Source organism: Gossypium arboreum, chromosome 12 (assembly GCF_025698485.1).
Source record: "Gossypium arboreum isolate Shixiya-1 chromosome 12, ASM2569848v2, whole genome shotgun sequence".
In the NCBI taxonomy this organism is placed as follows: domain Eukaryota; kingdom Viridiplantae; phylum Streptophyta; class Magnoliopsida; order Malvales; family Malvaceae; genus Gossypium; species Gossypium arboreum.
Window position 1 is genome coordinate 1,088,273 of NC_069081.1, and position 20,842 is coordinate 1,109,114.

The 20,842-nt window shown below is 33.7% G+C and overlaps 4 protein-coding genes across 5 annotated transcripts; 2 read left to right on the top strand and 2 right to left on the bottom strand.

Annotated features, from left to right (window-relative positions):
- The first annotated feature begins 324 nt into the window (after window positions 1–324).
- LOC108479050 (monothiol glutaredoxin-S1) lies at window positions 325–1,088 on the top strand. The gene has a single exon (XM_017781477.2). It carries the CDS (start codon window positions 411–413, stop codon window positions 717–719), a length of 309 nt encoding a protein of 102 aa, XP_017636966.1. The 5' UTR covers window positions 325–410; the 3' UTR covers window positions 720–1,088.
- Window positions 1,089–2,789: 1,701 nt separating this feature from the next.
- Window positions 2,790–3,391, top strand: LOC108479047 (monothiol glutaredoxin-S1-like). The gene has a single exon (XM_017781475.2). The coding sequence runs from the start codon at window positions 2,843–2,845 to the stop codon at window positions 3,149–3,151; it is 309 nt and encodes a 102-aa protein (XP_017636964.1). The 5' UTR covers window positions 2,790–2,842; the 3' UTR covers window positions 3,152–3,391.
- Window positions 3,392–4,844: 1,453 nt separating this feature from the next.
- Window positions 4,845–5,535, bottom strand: LOC108478536 (uncharacterized). The gene is made up of 2 exons (XM_017780996.2): window positions 5,294–5,535; window positions 4,845–5,191 (listed from the first exon to the last, which is right to left on the bottom strand). The coding sequence occupies exons 1-2, from the start codon at window positions 5,347–5,349 to the stop codon at window positions 4,999–5,001; spliced, it is 249 nt and encodes an 82-aa protein (XP_017636485.1). The 5' UTR covers window positions 5,350–5,535; the 3' UTR covers window positions 4,845–4,998.
- A 10,006-nt stretch (window positions 5,536–15,541) lies between these two features.
- On the bottom strand, window positions 15,542–19,657 carry LOC108478763 (BTB/POZ domain-containing protein At1g03010-like). Of its 2 annotated transcripts, none has more exons than XM_017781226.2 (4): window positions 19,013–19,657; window positions 17,830–17,896; window positions 16,523–17,719; window positions 15,542–16,443 (listed from the first exon to the last, which is right to left on the bottom strand). In XM_017781226.2, exons 1-4 carry the CDS (start codon window positions 19,105–19,107, stop codon window positions 15,901–15,903), a joined length of 1,902 nt encoding a protein of 633 aa, XP_017636715.1. In that variant the 5' UTR covers window positions 19,108–19,657; the 3' UTR covers window positions 15,542–15,900. The 2 variants fall into 2 exon arrangements, with proteins under 2 accessions (XP_017636715.1, XP_052878642.1); XM_053022682.1 differs by lacking the exon at window positions 19,013–19,657 and adding an exon at window positions 18,006–18,222.
- Window positions 19,658–20,842: the final 1,185 nt, after the last annotated feature.

Consider the following 20,842-nt stretch of genomic DNA (forward strand, 5'->3'; position numbering starts at 1 on the left):
CGAAAAAAATCTTGATAAGCAACCAAGTTGATGTACTCGAAAGGAGAAATAATATCTCATGGCTCATGCATGGAACACTTTGCCCTCCCTCTTCTCTAAATGTTAAGGATAGTGTAGCCGTTTTAAATATATATATATGTTGTATATTTATCATACTGTAACTGCTGTGCAACTTGTTAGTACTGAATGCAAGGACTAGGAGATATGGATGTCCTTTTCAGTTTAATCATCAAGATCTTTTGGATTATTTTATTCCAATTCTCAGCATCTACTGTTCATGGACATTATAAATATGGTCTCAAGGGGTGGCTAGTTCCTCATCAAGGCCTAAGCAGTTTAAACATATTCCCAATAAGCTTCATTTAGCTCTCACATTACCAGGATCTCTTTTCTCTGCTGCATATATAACAATGGATGTGGTCACAAGTATGGTTGCTGACAGACCAGTGGTCATTTTTAGCAGGACTACCTGTTGCATGAGCCATACCATCAAGACTCTCATCAATGGGTTCGGGGCGAACCCCACGGTTTACGAGCTCGATGAAATTCAGAATGGGCAACAAGTTGAAAGGGAACTGCAGCAGATGGGGTGCAATCCCAGTGTACCAGCTGTTTTCATAGGGCAGCGGCTTGTTGGAGGTGCTAACCAAGTCATGTCCCTCCAACTCAGGAACCAGCTTGTCCCATTGCTCAAAAGGGCTGGTGCTATATGGATTTGAAACATAAAGTAGACTTTCATTTACTTAAAAGTTCAATACCATGCATGCTATTAAGCAAAAATAAAGTGAGAAATGGTTTTGTTGTCTGTGTCCACATATATTTGCAGAGCATAGTTGTACACCATTTTTTGGGGCCGAGCAGGGTCATAGCATTTACCTTTTACTAAATTTTAACTAGGTAGAACTTGTAATTTAACTTGCTTATGTAATATCCCTTATCTATTCTAAGTAAAGGTATATCTGCTATTAGTGGCTTGAACCTTGACTTGGCATGCAATGCAGCATGAGCTGAAAATAAATTAGTGAGGTTAATTACTTGTTTTAACTAGGTTGATCTTTCAATGGAAAAAATAATCAAGTATCAAATAAGCTCTTCATTTGTAGGCATCGATGACCCTTTAATGTTGTAAAACAAAGTAAATTTGTTGATGCTATCAACAGACAAAGAAGAAAAGCAGATTCAAATTGGTGGATTGAATGTTGTTCTAACATGGCCACATATTCTGACTTGATAAATTAATACCAAAAAACTGTGCAGAGATTATTATAATATAAGCTAGCTCACTTGAGATAGATGGATGTAGGGATGGCAATGGAGGGGTGTCGAGGCGAGGATTGCCTTACGTTTCCATGAAGCACCTTACTATATTTATTACTTAATTTTCAATTTAAATTATACATAATTTTTTCATTCAAGTTATATATCATTTTTAGCATATCAATTATAAATCATATATTCATATTTCTATTATTTTAGTGTATATATATAACATACAAAGGTAAAATAGTGATTTACAAATTAGAACAAAGTAGAGCGAAATAAGCATTTACTAGCTACAACTGTCCCATTTCATCACATACATTCACTTTTTTTTAAAAAAAATTCCTCATTTGAAATGAATCAATGCAAAATTCGTAGAGTGACTCGAATTTTACCAGTTCCTAAATAAATGATGACAAAAATGTGTAAATTTTTTAAAGGGAAGTCAAGCAACTTAACAAAAGTAGTAACCCATCATTATTATTATTATTATTATTATTATTATTATTATTATTATTATTATATACAGTTTTTATTATTGTCTATAACTCTCCCGAACCTTTAAACAAGTCATGATATAATATATGCTTAAGTTTGTTCAAACCAAAATCTTTTTTGTCGTTATAATAGTAACAGAATCAACTGAACTAATACTCAACCAGCAGTAGTAATTCATTATTATTTCATGTGATAAATATTGTGGAGGTATCAAACACAATGGTTAACACTTTTTAAGAAAGTTCTAAATTTGCTTCAACTTCATTAAAAACTGCAAATCTACCATTACCTTAATATGCTATCCATTGTAATCATGGTGATTACTATTAATTCAAGGCATTTTCCAATAGTTGAGTGCACTAACAATAGGGTTCCACATGTGGAGGAATATCTCAGCTTCATCACATTCTTTTGCAAGTAAAGAACGCAATTAATGTAAAGAGGAAGTACTAGATAATGCAGTGGGTCATCAAGGCATCTTCTTCTTGCTTCTTTGTACGGTCCTTACGTTTGTTTTTTTCCTTTTAGTCCTTAAATGCTATTAAAGATCAAGGTTCCATTTTTCTCTTCTTTTTTTCCTTTGCTTTCTCTAGTAACTTATGCTAATTATTGGAATTTGAGGGGAAAATTGGATAAACCCAACTTCTTTCTCCACTTCAGCAGAGATGCTGCAAAGATGATAGAAAGCAGAAAATTAGTCATACCAGATAGACTTTGTTAACATAATACGAGAAAAAAATAATTACAACACGAATACATGAATGTGTCAATCTATATAATGCAAATTATTAACGCATCAAAGTTTATCTCAAATCAATTGTTCTTCCATATTTTGAGAGGTGTCGAAGGAGAAATATCTCATGGCCCATGCATGGTTTCACTTTGAGTATGTTATGGATGTCCTTATCAACTTAATCATCAAGGGGGCAAATATATGAAGGAAGATCTTTTGGATTATTTTATTCTTTCTCAGCATATCTACTGTTGATGGACAGTATAAATAAGGTCTCCATTGTGGTTAGTTCCTCATCAAGTCTAAGCAGTTTAAACATTTCCCAAGAAACTCTTTCTCTGCTGCATAACAATGGATGTAGTTACAAGGATGGTTGCTGACAGGCCAGTGGTCATCTTTAGCAGGACAACTTGTTGCATGAGCCATACCATCAAGACTCTCATCAGTGGGTTTGGGGCGAACCCGACGGTTTACGAGCTCGATGAAATTCCGAATGGGCAACAAGTTGAAAGGGCACTGCAGCAGATGGGGTGCAATCCCAGTGTACCTGCTGTTTTCATAGGGCAACAGCTGGTTGGAGGTCCTAACCAAGTCATGTCCCTTCAACTCAGGAACCAGCTTGTCCCACTGCTCATAAGGGCTGGAGCAATATGGATTTGAAAGATAAAAGTAAACTTTCATTAACTCAAAATTCAACACCATGCAAGCTACTAAACAAAAATAAAGTTATAAATGGCTTTGTTATGTGTTTCCCTATTATCACCATCCTTGTACACCATTTTTGGGGCTGAGTAGGGTCATAGTATTTTCCTTGTACTGATCTTTAATTAAGTGGAACTTATATTTTAACTTGCTTATGTAACATCCCATGTCTATGATAAATAAAGGTGTATATATATATATGCTATTATTTGCTGCATTTAGTAACCTTGACTTGACAGTGTAGTTTCATTATGTCCTGGGATCACTTGGAACCTAAAAATATAGGAGTAGAAACAGGACAATAAGCTTAAGGGTGAGCAGGCAATGTAATAGCAGCATGAACTGAAAATCAGTGAGATTAATAACTTGAATTAACAAGGTCGATCTTTTAATGGAAGAACAGTGGAGTATCGGATGAGTTCTTCATTTGTAGGCATTGATGACCTTTCAATGGAAAAATAATATTGAGACTTGTGTTAACAAAGGTCTGTCTTCTGCATTATGGTGAGATCATCTAGAGTTTCAATCAACAAAAAACAAGTTAATCCCAGTTTAATGAACTGCTTCATATTGGTTTTCAATCACTAGCCTTCACAAACTTCATAGCAAATGTTTCCAAATTTATCTCCTTTGTGTACCCAAGGAGATCTTCAGCAGCAGCAGTTATTGCACATGCCATATCATAGAAAGACTCAAATTTGACTTGGGGGCATACTGTACTGCAAACCAGCTGAACCAGATTCTGAATACCAAGCAAATCAATAAGGCACAACAGCAGTTGTATTCATAGGGCAAGATCTCATTGGAAGTCTCCATCAGGTTATATGGTCCTCCATGTGGATCTTCAGCGAGAAATATGAACATGGAACACATGTACTTTCTCAACTAGGCTTTGATACTGAGTTGCAAAACAATATAAAGACCGTGACTCTCTTCTTTTCTTTTCCTTTTTCCATTTTGGCATGATGAAAATGGATACCTATTGACAATTTTAGATACTTCAGAGACTGAAGAGACTCCTTACATAGTAAACTTTCTTGGGAAAGCAAGATTCCTCGTGTACCACCCCTGGCCTATGCTTTGAATTACATGCAACATTTAATGGCATAAACATGGATTCGAGTAATCAACCTGATAGCAATACTGGATCAATTATCTGAAACAACAACTTGCAACAGAGAATCATCCACGGACTCTTTGCAGATATATGCCAAAATATGGCATTGGAAGCATCCCAAAGTTTTAAGGCCAAGAATTCTAAGAAGCATTAAGATACAGACAAAAGATACCTGCTGAGATTAAATTCAAAGCAGATAACTGCATAATGATATTAGCATTGTTCCATTTCTTCCCAAGGATTAAAAACCAGTTTTTGGTCATTAAGACAATCATTCACCCTGAGTCCGGTTAAGAAACACATGAACCAGTAAAATGAAACAGGTAAATGAACATCTAACGTCTGCCGAGATAACCACTCCGAACGAAATTCATCTTGCCACAAATACTGATAATTTTTATTAACTAGTTAAAAATTAAACAAGGGGTCACATTGGTTTTTGTTCATTCTGTTTCAAAGATCTTAACTTGCAATGTATTAGAGGATTTTCTCCTATATTTGAAAGGGCAGACCAATATACAGGAATAAGAACACTGAAAGGAAAATTTAATAACTTTATTCATAACTGATGGCAAAGTCTACATACCGAAATAAACACTAACCAAAAAGGTTTTACTTTTTAACGTATCTCTACAAAATTCCTTCCTCAATCGTCAACTGAAAATGAACACAGCAGCATGATAATTGTTCACCTGTGAATGTAATCTTTCAAAATGCCATTTCTGTGCTCTATAATTGCATTCCTCCGCCAATTCTCGACGGCTTTACGAACCGTGGCGTTTGCTTCGCGGATTTCTTCAGCGGAGAATTTATGCTCGATGATTCCCAAGGGTCCAGGTTGTAACACCTTGATAACAGTTTCCATTTCTTGCTCCAATTGCCTGAAAAAAGAAAATTCGAGAAAAAAATTCAATCTTTTTCGAGATTTTGGAATTTGGAAAACCCTAAAAACAAGGAAATTCAAAGGGTGAAGTTTGTAGTACCGGAAGAGCTTGGGAATGGGCAAGATATTGCCCAATTGAGAAAGAGAAGCCCGCATCTCGTCGGCACCGTGCTAAAGCCGATAGGTCGAGGGAGACAATGAAGGTGGATTACTCAGCCTTCGTGTCGCAATCAAAGAACCGGCAAACCACAAGGACACTCTGACCATTGATACTATAGAACCGGAAGTATGAATAGACCTGTAATGGACCGGGTGACTCCACTGTCCGGTTTACATCGATTTCAATTTAAATAATAAAAATATTTTAGTTTATATTTATAAATATTTTTAATATTTTATTAATATATGAATGGTAAAAAGTATAGTTTAAGTTTAGTTCAAACGTAAGAGATTTACGGGCATTTCCCTCTATTTAGATCAAACGTAAGAGATTTACGGGCATTTCCCTCTATTTAGATTCGATCCGATCTGAAATATAAGCTTAATATTTTATTTAAAAATAATTCTATATAAAATATGATAATTCAGTATTTAACTCGAATTAATTATATTTGTTCATACTTTGAATCAATAATAAACGAAATAGGATTAAAATATGAAGATTATCTAATTATTTTGATAAGAACTAACTTTTAAGTAGATAAAATATGTATGTGGAATAAAATCTTTTTATAGCCAAGATGTTATAACCTCACATGAATAAATAAAGAAAATTTTAGAATCGTATTAAAAAATTTTAATTAAGATCTAACTTTGATTATTCGAGTAAATTTTTTGTATATTAAAACTCATAACTATAAAATATAAAATATATATTAATAATACATATATTTATAATTTGATCGAGCTTAAAAAAGTTCAAAACTCGATCCGATTAAAAAATAGGTTTTTTCTTCATTTTTGAGTTTTGTCTATTTGATCAAACCCTCCAATATTTCAAGTGAGTCTTCGAGCCCAAGCAGATAACCTAATCTTTAGAGCTCTAAATATAAGTAAGAATAATTTAAGTGAATATATTCCTATTGATCTTTTATTGCCCTCAACTTTAGATATATAAAATATTTTCTCGAGTAAATTTTCATTAATTAATTTAATATATACTAGATTAATCCATGCCTACTATACAAGTAAACATTTTAGGTATTACATTTATAAAAATATATATGAAAATTAAATGTAATTTTATTTGAAATAATAAAGTTGAGATAATAAATATTTTGATGTTTTGGATTCAATTACGAATATTTTTTAAATTTTATATAAAAATATAAAAAATAAAAATAAAAGGTTTTTGATAATTTTGTAACTGAATTAGAAGTAGATAACACTAATTTAATCAAACTCTTAAGTGATAATTTATGTCAACAATAAATTAAGCAACTTAAGTCATTTATCATTACATACATGATTAGTTCATCAACTTGAATTTTGAGCTAAAAAAATTGTGACTTCACGTAACATTTTTGTTTGAACAAAATGAATGAAACGGTGCCCACTACCAAGCATGGTTTTTAAAACTAACTTGACGGTCGTACTGATCAAATCATCAACTCTTGATGGAACGATTCACTATTAAAATCTAAAAAAATTTAAAAAAATCAGGAAAATAGAAAAAATTCTGCAAAAGAAAAGTCAGGAAAATTCATAAAAATACTTTAAAAATTTTTTATAAACAATTTAAACAATAATAACACTTTTAATTTTGTTTTGGATTTGAGTTGGGTTTGGGCCAGTTGATTAGTGGGTTTAAGGTTGGGTTTCATTCATATTTGTATTAATTTATTTTTTTTTGGATAATTGAATTGAATTTCATAGAAGAAACCTATACAATATATCAAACCCCAAATTGAACAAATATGAATATTAAGAGCATATACCCTACTAATTTGCTTTCCCATCAACCTAATATGTATAGTTTGTTTAATTTGCACCAAGATTACACACTCATTAGAATGAGGCTTGCCAAAATACCTCCCATCCCTTTCACACAAAATTGAATGAATATATGTCAATCTAAGCACAGCAACAATAAGGGACTTGCCTTTGAGCTTAGAAACAGCCCAAGCCAGCTCCTAATCCCAAGTTCTAACATCATTGTTAATATTACAAAGCTGCAATACCCTCTCCCAAACCTTCAAAGAAAATATGGTTTCTAGTTTCAACAAAGCAAGCAACATTGAGACCAAAGGAACTTAAATGATCCCTAGTAGGCAACCAATTCAAAACTGCCACCCAAGCAGCAATAGAATGTTTAGGAATATATGCAAAAGAAACCAAAATAATCGATCCCAACACCCTTTCCTCCCCTTATCTCTAATATCCTCCCACTACCTTGAAAAAGCAATCTTACTGCTAATAGGAATTCTTTGTACACTACCAACAGCAAGCTCCTTCAGCTTCCAGCTACTTGTAAAATTAGGAACAACATCCCAAAAGCTCCTCCTTTTCATAACATACTCTTTAATCCAAGCAATCCAAGGAGAACCTTCCTCTGCAAGAATACTTTGAATATGCTGCAAAATGCAAACCTAATTCCATACTTCAAGATCCCTCAGCCTCAGCCCACCTTCTGATTTAGGAGAATGTATAAAAGTCCTGCTAACTCTAGCACCATGTGCAACACAATCCTGACCTTTTCGAAAGAATTAAACACAAATTTGAGTGATCTTTCTAAGAACAACTTTTGGAAGAAGAAATTACCTGTATCAATAAGACTGTGTTGAACTTTGGCCTGCAATGTAATATCAGACCAGCATGGAAGCTAAAACAGTGCAGCAACAACATTTTGTTCATTTGTAACTTGTTTTAGTTGTTTTGTAATTTGACTTTGAGTTAGTAAGATTAGTTGCTGACTTTATATGATTTCCAATGTGATGTAATAGCTGATTTGTCAGCTTCTTTTGTGTGTAATTTAAGCTAAGTTTTAGTCAAGTATTAGTGGGAGCAGTTACACAGTAGGTGGTTGTCTTGTCTCACATATATGTTCATCATCTTAATGAAATATACAAGTGATTTTTCAGTCATCTTCTTGTTCAAATCCTCTTTGCATTTGTTCTTTATTTCAATTCTCCTTAGTTTACATGTCCAAACACCAACAAATGGTAATCAAAGCCTGTCATCTTTGAGGACCTCTGTTGTTGGTAGCTTCCTTTGTGAGAAACCTTGTAGAGAAAGAAACTGAAGCTATCATTTTTTTTTTACTGTAATATGAGCTTTACACCACCACAACCACCTGTCTTTGCTGGTGAGAACTACCACATTTAGGTAGTAAAGATGAAAACTTACCTGCAAACACATGATTTGTGGAATGTAGTCGAGAATGACACAGAACCAGCTCCGTTGAGGGCCAATCCCATTATTGCACAAATCAGACAACATAGTAAAGAGTGTGCTAAGAAGCACAAAGCAATGGCATGCTTGCAAAATGGTATGTCTGATGTGATCTTTACCCTAATAATGGCATGTGACACTCTAAAGCAAGCTTGAGAGAACCTAAAGAAAGAGTTTTTGGGGTCAAATAAGACAATGCAGTAGCAGTTGATTAACCTCAGGAGGGACTTTGAGAACTTGAAGGTGAGAAAGTCTGAGACATTCAAGCAGTACTTTGATAGGATAATGGTCATAATCAACAACATCAGGCTCTTTGAAGATGATTTCAGTGAGAGCAGAGTTGTTGAGAAGGTCATTACAACTCTTCCTAAAAAAATTAAGTTAAAAATATCCTCATTGGAGGACTCAAGAGATTTATCAACCATCTCATTATCTAAGTTGATAAATTCTTTATATGCACTTGAGCAAAGAAGGGCCAATAAGCTAGAGGAGCATTCTGAAGGTGTTTTCCAAGAAAAAACCAAAGAAAGCTCAAGTTCAAATTACAAAGGGAAGAAACCATGGCTTAACAAAAGGGAGAAACCAAAGAGGGGTGCAGGAAAGAAGAAATTTCCACTATGTATTCACTGCAAAAGGTCCACACATTTGGAGAGGTGCTGCTGGTACAAGCCTGATATTCAGTGTAGGAGCTGTAAGCAATTTGGTCATATTGAGAAGATTTGCAAAAACAAAAAAATGACACAAGCTCAGCAACAAAATCAAGCTCAAGCTGCTGAGGATATTCAAGCTCAAGAGAAGCATGTCTTCACTACATCATGCTTTGCAACTTTAAGTAAAGTTAGAAGGGACTGGTTAGTAGACAGTGGCTGTTCAAGGATCTCGATAGAAGCTTTGTTTCAAAATTCAGGATTGGAAATGGAAACCTCATTAAAGCTAGAGGTAGGGGCAATGTTGTAATCAACACACACTCAAGTAACAAAGTAATTTCAGATGTTCTTTTTGTACCTGATATAGACCAAAATCTGCTTAGTGTTGGTCAATTGATAGAAAAGGGCTACTCACTTACTTTCAAGAACAACTCCTGTATTATTGAGGATCCACTTGGTCAAGAACTAGCCATAGTAGCTATGACTAGAGATGCTTTGTGTTGGATATAAATCAGTTGGAAATGAAGGTCTATACTAGTATTGCTGATAAAGCTAGTTTATAGCACAAGGGGCTAAGCCATGTCAACTATAGATCACTTGGTTTGCTGCACAAACTGAATTTGATTAAAGACATGTCCAAGGTTGAAGTTAAAGAAAAAGTTTGTAAGATTTGTCAGCTTGGAAAACAAGTGAGATTGCCTTTTCTAGTTAACAAGGCATAGAGAGCTCGAGACAAGTTTCAATTGGTCCATACTGACATTTGTGGACCAATGAAGACTTCTTCTTTGAATGACAGCAGATACTTAATGTTGTTAATAGATGATTTCACTAGATTTTTTTGGACTTATTTTCTGAAGCAAAAGTTTGAAGTATTTGAGGCATTTAGCAAATTTAAAGCCTTAGCTGAGAATCAATCAGGTTGCAAGATTAAGGCCTTGAGATCAGATAATGGCACTGATTACTTGTCAGATAAGTTTCAGAGGCTGTGTGAGCAAGCTAGAATTCATCATCAGCTGACAACCATATATACTCCTCAACAGAATAGAGTTTGTGAAAGAAAGAATCGAACAATGCTTGGCATGGCTAGATGCCTATTGTTTAAAAGTAAATTGCCAAGCAAATTTTGGGCTGAAGCTGTGAACACCTCAGTGTACCTGCTTAATAGATTGCCAACCAATGTTGTTAAAAAAAAGACTCATTTTGAAGCTTGGTATGAACTCAAGCCAATAGTGTCACACCTAAAGGTGTTTGGTTGTGTCTGCTATACTCTCATCTCAGCTGAGAAGAGAACCAAACTTGAAAAAAGATCTGTGCTAGGGATTTTTGTTGGCTACAGCAGCACAAATAAAGGCTATAGGATCTTTGATCCCTTGATAAAGAAAATTATTGTTAGTAGGGATGTAAAATTTGATAAGGAAAATGTTTGGAATTGGAATGACACAAATGCAAGCTTGAGTGAGCAAGGTCTACAGGACAGTGATTTGCAACCTGCTGATGAAGAATAGTAAATTGTTGATGATTTTGATGATGTACCTGTGAGAGGCACAAGAACCATTACTGACATCTATCAGGGATGTGATGCTACAATACTGGAGCTTACTAATTTTGATAAAGCTGTCAGAGAAGAGTGTTGGAAAAGGGCCATGCAAGCTGAAATAGAGATGATACACAAGAATGACATTTGGGAATTAGTTGATAGACTAGACCAGAAAAGGGTTATTGGTGTCAAGTGGGTGTTAAGGTCAAATACAATGCTGATGGGACTCTAAACAAACACAAGGCAAAACTTATGGTGAAGGGATATAGCCAACAGTGTGGGATCGACTTCATTGAAACCTTTGCTCCTGTTGCAAGGTTAGATACAATAAGGCTTCTGCTTGCCTTGGTTGTTCAGAAGCAATGGAGGGTACATCAACTGAATGTTAAGCCTGCATTTCTGAATGGCTTCCTCAAGGAAGAAATCTTCATTGAACAACCAGATGGGTTCAAGGTTCCTGATGAAGAGAATAAGGTCTACAAGCTAAAAAAGGCATTGTATGGTCTGAAGCAGGCACCAATGGCCTGGTATAACAGGGTTTATACATGCCTGTCTGGGCTCGGGTTTGAGAAAAGTTACTCAAATTCATGATTGGGCATCTAAACGACTCGAATCATCACCGAAACGAGTTCGTATAAAAAAGTGTCAGTGAGCCTACACTTTATGTGAAGAAATCAAAGAATGAAACTCTGTTGATTGTGTCACTTTATGTGGATGACTTGTTAGTAACTGGAAGCAAAGGGGAGCTAGTTAATGAGTTCAAAATACAGATGCAAGATGTTTTTGAAATAACTGACTTGGGAGAAATGACATATTTTCTTGGCATGAAAGTAATTCAGATAGACCAAGCTATCTTCATATGCAAGAGTATAGAAGCCTTGTAGGTTGTCTGCTCTACTTGACAGCTACAAGGCCTGATATCATGTTTGTTGTTAGCCTTCTGTCAAGATTCATGCATTGCTACGATGTTGTTCATTTTAAAGTAGCCAAAAGAGTTCTTAGATATATGAAAGGGACTTTAAATTATGGAGTAAAGTTTGAGAAGACAAAAGAGCTTAAGTTGATAGGGTATTCAGATAGTTATTGGGCTGGATCAATTGATGACATGAAAAGTACTTCTGGCTACTTCTTCTTTTTTGGCTCAGGGGTCTTTTGTTGGAGTTCAAAGAAGCTACTGAAATTAGAGTTGACAATCAGTCAGCTGTTGCCATAGTTAAAAATCTAGTATTTCATGGCAAGACCAAGCATTTCAAGATTAAATTTCATTTTGTCAGAAAGGCTGAACAATCAAATGAGGTAAATTTGATTTATTGCAGCTCAGAAAATTAGTTTGCTAATATTCTAACTAAGTCTCTCGATGCTACAAAGTTTGATATTTTAGGGAGAAGTATTGGTGTTTGTTGCATACAGTCCAAGGAGGAGTGTAAAACTTTGGCCTATAATGCAACATCAGACCAGCATGGAAGCTAAACCAGTGCAGTAGCAACATTTTGTTCGTTTGTAACTTCTTTTAGTTGTTTTGTAATTTGACTTTGAGTTAGTAGGATTAGCTACTGACTTTATATGATTTCCAATATGATGTAATAGCTAATATGTCAACTTCTTTTATGTGTAATTTAAGCTAAGTTTTAGTCAAGTATTAGTGGAAGCAGTTACACATTAGGTGGCTGACTTGTCTCACATATATGTTCATCATCTTAATGAAATATACAAGTGATTTTTCAATCACCTTCTTGTTCAAATTCTCTTTGCATTTGTTCTTTGCTTCAATTCTCCTTAGTTTACATGTCCAAACATCAACAGATTGCATATTGGAAATAATAGCTTTAATAAGCTAAAGCCTACTAGCATAACTCTAATATCTAGTAGACCAGCCCTTAACCTTGCTCAATATCTTGCCAATCAAAACACTACAGTCTGAAAAAGTCAGTTTCCTAGATACAAGAGGCACTCCAAAATATCTCACAAGAAGTTGACCAATCTTGAACCCAGTAATACTTCTTATAAGCTCAACCTCCTCTTCAGAAATACCAACAACAAATAGCTCACTTTTTGAAGCATTAACCTACAGCCTAGAATACCTATAAAACTCCTCCAGTAAACACCAAATACCAACTACCGAGTCAACAGAACCCTTGGCAAATATAAGAAAATCATCTGCAAAGGATAGATGAGAAATCTTAACACAGAGACATTTAGGATGATACTTGAAAACACAACATTGAGCTGCCTCTTCTAAAATCCTAGATAGGGCATTGATTGCAACCAGAAAGAGATAGAGAAATAGAGGATCTCCATGTCTGATTCCTCTTTCCCCTCTAAAAAAAAAAAAGATAAAGCCCCCATTAAAAGAAATGAAAAATCGAGGAGTAATGATGCAAGTAGCAATCCACTTGATGAACAGCTTAGGAATACCTATAGCCTTCAAGACTGAAAGAATAAAGCCCCATTTCAAATAGTCAAAGGCTTTCTGTAAGTCCACCTTCAAAGCACACCTAGGTGAAGTATACTTTCTATTATAGCCCCTCAACAACTCATGAACCAAAAGAGTGTTATCAGTAATACTCCTACCCTTAATGAAAGCACCCTGGCTTTTAGAGATTAAAGCATGCAAGTACTAAGTAATTCAATTAACAAGTACCTTTAAAATACATTTATACACAACACTACAACAGGAAATAGGCCTAAATTCCTTGATGTGCCTAGGATTCTAACATTTAGGAATCAGAGTAATGATGTTAGCATTAAAAGCAGGCAAAAGCTTTGAAGAAACAAAGAAAAACTGGGGTAAATTTGAAGAAAATGCCAATTTAAAAAAAAATGATGGGAATGTGTCACTTTTTTCAAGAAATAAGCAAATTTTGAAAAGTGAAAGTAAAAGCGTGCCATGGAGGGTGTGTTTTCATTATGAAAATTTTCTGATTTTTTTAACATATCAGTTCATTTAGTCAAATGGTTAAATGTTAATGGTTTTGTTATCAAGCTTGACTTTGATTCATCTCCTACTCATATTTGTATTTTTATTTCATCTTTGTTTCAAGATTTTTTTATTTTAATTAATATTTTTATCACATCACTTTCTCTAGTTACATGGTTAAATAATAATGATTTCATACTTAGTTCTAAGCTTGATTCCTCTCCTCTAAGTACATTTGTATTTTTTATTTCATGTTGTTTCAATTTTTATTTTTAATTAATGTTTTAATTAATAAATATATTTTTTCAAGTTTTTATTTTAATTCATTTTGTAATTAATAACTCTTTTATTTATAAAATCAAATAATTATTGCAAATATCATTATTTTAGTAAAAATAATTTTGTAGGTGTAATTTATTTTTCAATCCATATCTTGAGTGTTGTAAATTTAAGTATTATATATTTTTGTATGTGTATTTGAAATAATTATTTGAAATATTTCACATATAAACGTAATGATATTTGAAATAATTAATTCATATATAAAAATATTTGAAAAATCATACCTACAATGTAGATGAAAAAATAATAATATTTGAAATATTTACATATAAAATAATAATGATATTTGAAATAATTTATTTCATTTTATAATATTAGAAATCACGGTACCCATAATATAGGTGGAAAACATAAATATTTGACATATAAATATTATATATATATATATAAATTAGTTGATGTTTTTAAAAATAAAATATATTTAATATAATGATAAATATCAAAATTATATATTTTATTATATAATTATTATAATTATTAATTTATTTATATAAATAAAGGAGTTATTAATTTCAAATATTTTAACATAATAATATATATAAAATATATATTTTAATATATAATTACATATTTATTATTTGATTTTATAAATTAAAGAGTTATTAATTAAAAAAACTCAAACAGTATGAAATAAAAATATAAGTGTGCTTAAAAGAAGAATTGAACTTAGGACTCGATAATGAAATCATTATTATTTAACTATCTAACTAAAAGAATTAATATAATAAAAATATTAATTAAAAATAATAAAAATTTTGAAACATGACCATTAACATTTAACAATTTAACAATTTATTTTCCTAAATTTAAAAAAAGTAACCTATTTCTCTAATTTTTTTAAATTAGCATTTTCTTCAAATTTGCTCAAAAACTGCGCAGCATCAAGAAAATACTCCTCAACAATATCCCATGCTGATTTGAAAAATAAGCCGTAAAATTGTGCAGCTTTCTCTTTCCCCTATCCAAAATACCTATCTTAATTTCATCCCAGGGTTTTTTTAGTTGTCTAATTGTGAAAAGGTACAAAATAACTACTCAATTATTTAATTTTATCTTTTTTATCACCCAATTATCTTAAATTTTTAGTGTTTTCTAATTTTATACGTTAGTTAGCTGGTGATTAAAAAGACAAAATTAAATAGTTGAGTGACTATTTTATAATTTTTCATAGTTGAGTAACTAAAATAAAATTTACTAATAATTAGGTGTTCATTTTATAACTTTTCATAGTTAGGTGATAAAAAAATTACCATAATTGGGTGACTACTAATAAATTTACCCATTTATTTTTTTATTAATTTCTTTTAAATTTGGGTGGTCGGTTGAGTTTATAGTTGGACTTTTTTCTCTCTGTTTGGGCTAAGAATTTTTGCCCCAAAACATTTTTATTCTTAATTTGCAATCCAACCACAATTTAAAATGGTTTCTCCAAACCAATACCCTACCTATTCTTGATTCAACTATTCTTACGAACGAATTTGGTCCAATTTAAACAACAATGCTGCCAAGAAAATATGAAAAACAAAAAAAAAATGGCTTAAAAGCCTGTTCCTTTGTTCTACTTTGGTTCATACATAGATTCTCAGCAGTCAACGCATTTTAACATACACCAGTTTTGAATGAGTAATGCCCCTTCTCTCAAGACTCTTTTCAAAATGTCAAGGCAATGATCTTACCAAACAAAGCAATCCCAGAATCCAACACTCCAAAAAAAAAAAAAAACAATGTAATACATACATACATGCAAACATACATACATACATACATAGCTACCATCAACCCTGCAATTAGACCACAAATTTCACACTACATACACATATAATTTACCCTATACACTCTTTCAACTTATCCACACCTAGTTTAAAAAAAAAAATTTATGATATTGAGTGACGCCTTCTCCTTTGGAACAAGAAACGAGATTCTGCATTTGGTTTACTCCCTATTGGCTTCAAATTATTGATCCTGAATAACGAGTTGAGTTGCTTGCTTAATTTCTTAGTGAATGATTTGAATATCTTGTTAGCAGGGTGTGACCTTACCAGCTCTTGTTTCATTGACACGTGATCTTTTTCTAAATCCGTTAGCCTCATCCTCATCCTTGCCACTTCGAGTTTCAGCTCTCGGTTTTCTCGTCTGACCGACGCGTAGTTATCTCTAGGCGAGATGGCTCCACTCCCTGCACCACTGCTCGATCTTTGAGGGAACTGGCTGTTGATTGTGCCAAAAAAGAATTGGTTGTGACCTCCGTTCATCGCGTTCCGGAGCCTGATTTGCTCGAAATATAACACCTGGACCGCCATTTGGACAGGTAACCTTTCGTTCTGTGCTGCATGACTACAAGCTTCTTGTGATAATTTCTGACAGTCTATTGTTTTGCATAGTCTATAGCGTTCCGAGTCCTTTATGTTCGGATGAACCTGTAAAACAGATTGCTTAATGTTAAACTTAGTCTATGGAAATTGTGGACTATTTAGTACTTTCTTGTGAGACGATCACCTTGAGGAAGATATCGACGGCTCGGTATAGCCCGTCGCTAATGATCCGAGCATGATCAGGAAGTAACTCTGCAAGTGCTATGAATTTTGATGGCAACAAGTTTGTGTCCAGTGCAATTTCTGCAAGGTAAGTGTCAAGTAACTTGGATACCTTGAGGATTGAACTTTGTTTTGGGGATCCAGGACTGTCAAAATCATATGCCATTTCACTTTCATCTCTCATGCGATTATCTTCATCATCATCCTCATCCAAGTTCAAAAATATGGAGAAGATCCTCAAGATCGACTCCGTATCATACATGGTTCCGTGATTGTTACCATATGAATTAGCTGGTATAAGGATATCTTCAAGGATTGCCTGGTCTAGTAGCAGGCCTATCCTCCTCTCTAGATCAGATCTGCATGAAGTGGATGCTGATGAAGCTATTGCAGTTTTCAGTAAACTAGACAGGAAAGCCATGGGAACTGAACTCCTCCTTGATTGAGTTGGCAGTAAGCTAACCATGGCTTCAACAATGACCCTTTGTTTCTTTTGCAGTTCCATGTCCAACAGGCTTCCCCTTACAATGTGAGGGTCCCTAATGACCAGGCCTTGAAGAGAATTATGGGTGTAATTTATCAAAATCTTGCTGATCATATCCTGTTTTAGACCCTTAGACTTCACGGCCGTTAAAACTCGTTGGAAGCACTCGAGATTAAGAACCGACAGTGACTTTCCCCACCAGTCAGATGGCGTTTCCGGTTCGATGTTTGGCATAGTTTTCATTGGAAAGTTGTGATCAAGTTTAAGTAAGCCTGAAGCAAGCTGCTCTTTGCATGCATTATTGGCAATTGCATTGATAAGCCTATTAACCAAGTTGATCTCTTCGGATACAGGCGAGAGGCATTCGCAACGGTGAAGAACAGATATCGAGTTTGATATGTTCGGGAGTACCGTGTCCTTCAGATACGCTTCTGTACGAGCTTCCAAGTTCTTCTGCACAAACTCTTCCGTCATTTCCAAAAAATGCGCTGCACATCGTAACATCGCGACGTTCGATAATGTAATCTCGATATTTATTCCATAGCAGAACTTTGCAGCTAGCTCAAATGCTTCCGGTCCACCAGGAATCAAAGAGAGATTCATACGCGAAATCGTTGCATCCTTTTCTTCGATCAACAGTCTACGAATTCGTCCACTCCGAGAAACTAGAGGGAACTGAAAACAAAATTTACAAATCACAATGGTGCAACAAATTCTTGGTCACAAAGGTAAACATCTTTCAAAGTACATCATAAACATAGACACCATGATAGATTAAATATTACCTTGTGAAGTGCAAAGCTTGATGCTCCTATTTCAATGGTAACATCACTAGAAACATCAGAAATAGGCCTGCAAGATTGAAAAAACTAGGTCAAAGCATGTTGCATAGGGACTAAAGCTATAAAACGAAACAAAAACAAAAACAAAAAATTTAAACGACAGATGAATGAATTTCTACATGCTTGTTAGTGCCAAAAATTTAGATATCATGATGTTTTGTTTAGCATAGTCCTGCAATCCCATGCTTTAACTCATTAATTTCCCCACTGCTTCAGTCAATATGTAAATTCCATTGAACATCTCAATCAATAGAAAAAAAAAAACTATATTTGGTTCCATGGTTGGACAAGGAGGACCCATGTGGGAAAACTAACAACTCAATAATTATAGCATGAGTGGTGGTAAAAATTTTCAAAAAAAACAAGCATTGAAGAACTGGTTTTAGTTGTGGAAGTGGAAAACAAGTACACTATTTCACTTTCTTTCATGGATATGAATTGCTAGGAACCAAATGGGACCCTTAGTTTTTGTTGGATAGATGTGTGTGTTTTTTGTTGTTTTATGGGAGAATGTTTCAATAGGGCAGCTTATGAGAATTTTATAAGAACACATCCCCATATCCGACAATCGAGCCTCGTGGTACCATTACTTGGTATGGAAGAATTCTGAGGCCAGGATCTTAAGCTCAAAGGGGTTAATCTGTCACAGTCAAACATGCCTGTATTCCAGGGCTTATCAACAACTAGTGCTGTCTAATTTTAATTTACTTGAGGGACCTTATATGAACATGATAGTTGACTGAAATCAAACTTTTAAGAAAAGAAAAAGCTGAAATTCATGTACTTTTCTGATAACAGTTAGTTCTTTCAGATTATTGGAAAAAAATTATTATAGAAAGAAAAAGATTGCACTCTTTGCATAAAATTATGAACCTAGGAAATAAAACAAAGCAAGATATAGATTTTGTTGATCTGTTCTTGTCAGATATGAAGAATGAAGTTGGAAAACATCATTTTCACGATTAAATGAAAAATCTGAAACTGTCTGACAAGTAAAACTCAATGGTCTAAACTCAATTAAACAGTAAGATTTTTTCAAAGTTTAATATATTAAATGCAAAAACAACCCACTAACTTAAATTCTAGTGAAAATCACTCTGCAACAAAATAAGAACAAGAAGGTTACCATTCGGTGGCAGCATGCCTTATAGTTGAACTTGGACGAAAAGATCTCTTCCCAGATATACTTGTTTTAAGTTCACCAACTGTAACAACACCCATCTTCACAAAAACCTGGAAAAAGCTCAGATTTTTAGCCTTCAGAAAGTTGTAATCTTCGGCAAAATATCTCTTTTTTGTCAGTTCAATACTTCATGGTTTGTGCTGCTGACAGGTGGTTTAGAGATTGTATTATGAAAGAGGAAGGGGTGGATTATGGAGTGAGGTAAAAGTCACATGAATTCATGCAGGATTAAAGGGTGGTAATGGCTTTTAAAATATACTTTTTTTAATGAGTGTTAATGTAGAGAATATGCCTAATCTAAAGTTTTAACTATGAACTTTTCGGTGAAAGCCAGTGAGAAGGTGGCCTTTTTCTTTTACATGGTGTTTGTGTTTATGAAGAAGAAAGAAAAAAAAATATTGCAGGAATCCTGAAGGGTTGCAGTGCTTTTTGGGGATATAATCATGGCTATTGAAAGCTACCTATATAAAAGATTAATCTTAATTAACTCTTTATATTATGTGTAAAGTCTTAGTAAAGTAAGGGTATTAAGAAGATGAGTTGGATTACATGATATAATTAATACCACACTCCTTTGCCCATATTACATCACCCAAAAACTACTTTTTAAGTTCTGCAGGATATATATATATAAGTATTATATATAGCCTATTTTAAGTCCTAGCTAGAAGCCAAGGCCTTCAACTATAGGCATTTTCTTTGCCACAATCACCATGACATTGCCTTAACATGCTACAGTTTCTTCAGATGACATTCCTTCTCCCTTTACAGAAACTTCTGTGAAACATTTATAGTTTTGCTCCGTTGATTTTGGAAAACATTTGAATAGCACTGTTTTCGATATTAAATACCAAAACTTACTCAAGAAACTTTTGGTTGATAGGTTAGTAGTCTTATCCGTCACATAAGAGTGAAAATATAAATTCGAACTTCGAGAGAAAGAATTTTACTTTTAAATACTCTCGAAACCACCGAACCATACACGAAATGTACCACAAAAATATCATGGTGTTGGTTTTATTGTGTCAAGCTTCCCTTTACAGAATCAAACAAATATACCCAAAATTTTATTGGGCAAATTGAGTGTATATACGTACTCTGTTTGCTTAATTATGACCTAAGATTGCATGGATCAAGTGATAATAATGACCCCATCAATTCATGCTTTTTTTGTGTGTGTGTGGCTTGAGTAAGTGGTATGCAGTATTTAATTAGCCTCAAAGTTTGCTGATCAAATGCTTTTATTTTTCTTTCTTGGTTAAGCTTTGGAGGCAAAAAAATTAAGGTAAATGAACATAATTTGCAGTTAATTGTTAATATTATCTCTTAGGTAGGTACATCATGAAGATGTTATAGGTCTCTTGTGACAAAGACATCTTCGTTTTTATTTTTATTTTTATTTTATTCCATTTATTTTTAGCTAAACTTTTATATTTTAAAAAGTTTTGAGTCCATGAGCAACCACACCTTAAGAACTTGGTTTTGAATTTTTTAGGAGAACATATTATCAGACAGATTATTGAAGGTGGCATGAATTTAATATACCAAATATATTGGTGTAGCCACTCACAGTTATCATTATATATATAGATATGATCCTTCAAATATATTACCAAACATATATATGTATACATAAGTGGTTGATCTTCAGTTTTACATCAGAAATCCCAGTTGCAGATCACTAAAAAAAACAGATATATACAAAGTAAAAAGTATAAAGAATGGTGAGGATCTTGCTTCCCTTTAATCTGTATCAGCCAAGAAAATGGGAGT

Bases quoted from the DNA above. Each gene is read 5' to 3' on its own strand.
- LOC108479050 (XM_017781477.2), top strand. From the start codon at position 411: ATGGATGTGGTCACAAGTATGGTTGCTGACAGACCAGTGGTCATTTTT.
- LOC108479047 (XM_017781475.2), top strand. From the start codon at position 2,843: ATGGATGTAGTTACAAGGATGGTTGCTGACAGGCCAGTGGTCATCTTT.
- LOC108478536 (XM_017780996.2), bottom strand. From the start codon at position 5,349: ATGCGGGCTTCTCTTTCTCAATTGGGCAATATCTTGCCCATTCCCAAG. The intron at 5,192-5,293 runs GTACTACAAACT...TTCTTTTTTCAG, and splicing joins CCCATTCCCAAGCTCTTCCG to GCAATTGGAGCAAGAAATGG.
- LOC108478763 (XM_017781226.2), bottom strand. From the start codon at position 19,107: ATGGGTGTTGTTACAGTTGGTGAACTTAAAACAAGTATATCTGGGAAG. The intron at 17,897-19,012 runs GTAACCTTCTTG...TCAATCTTGCAG, and splicing joins AGGCATGCTGCCACCGAATG to GCCTATTTCTGATGTTTCTA. The intron at 16,444-16,522 runs GTGATCGTCTCA...TCTGTTTTACAG, and splicing joins CCGTCGATATCTTCCTCAAG to GTTCATCCGAACATAAAGGA.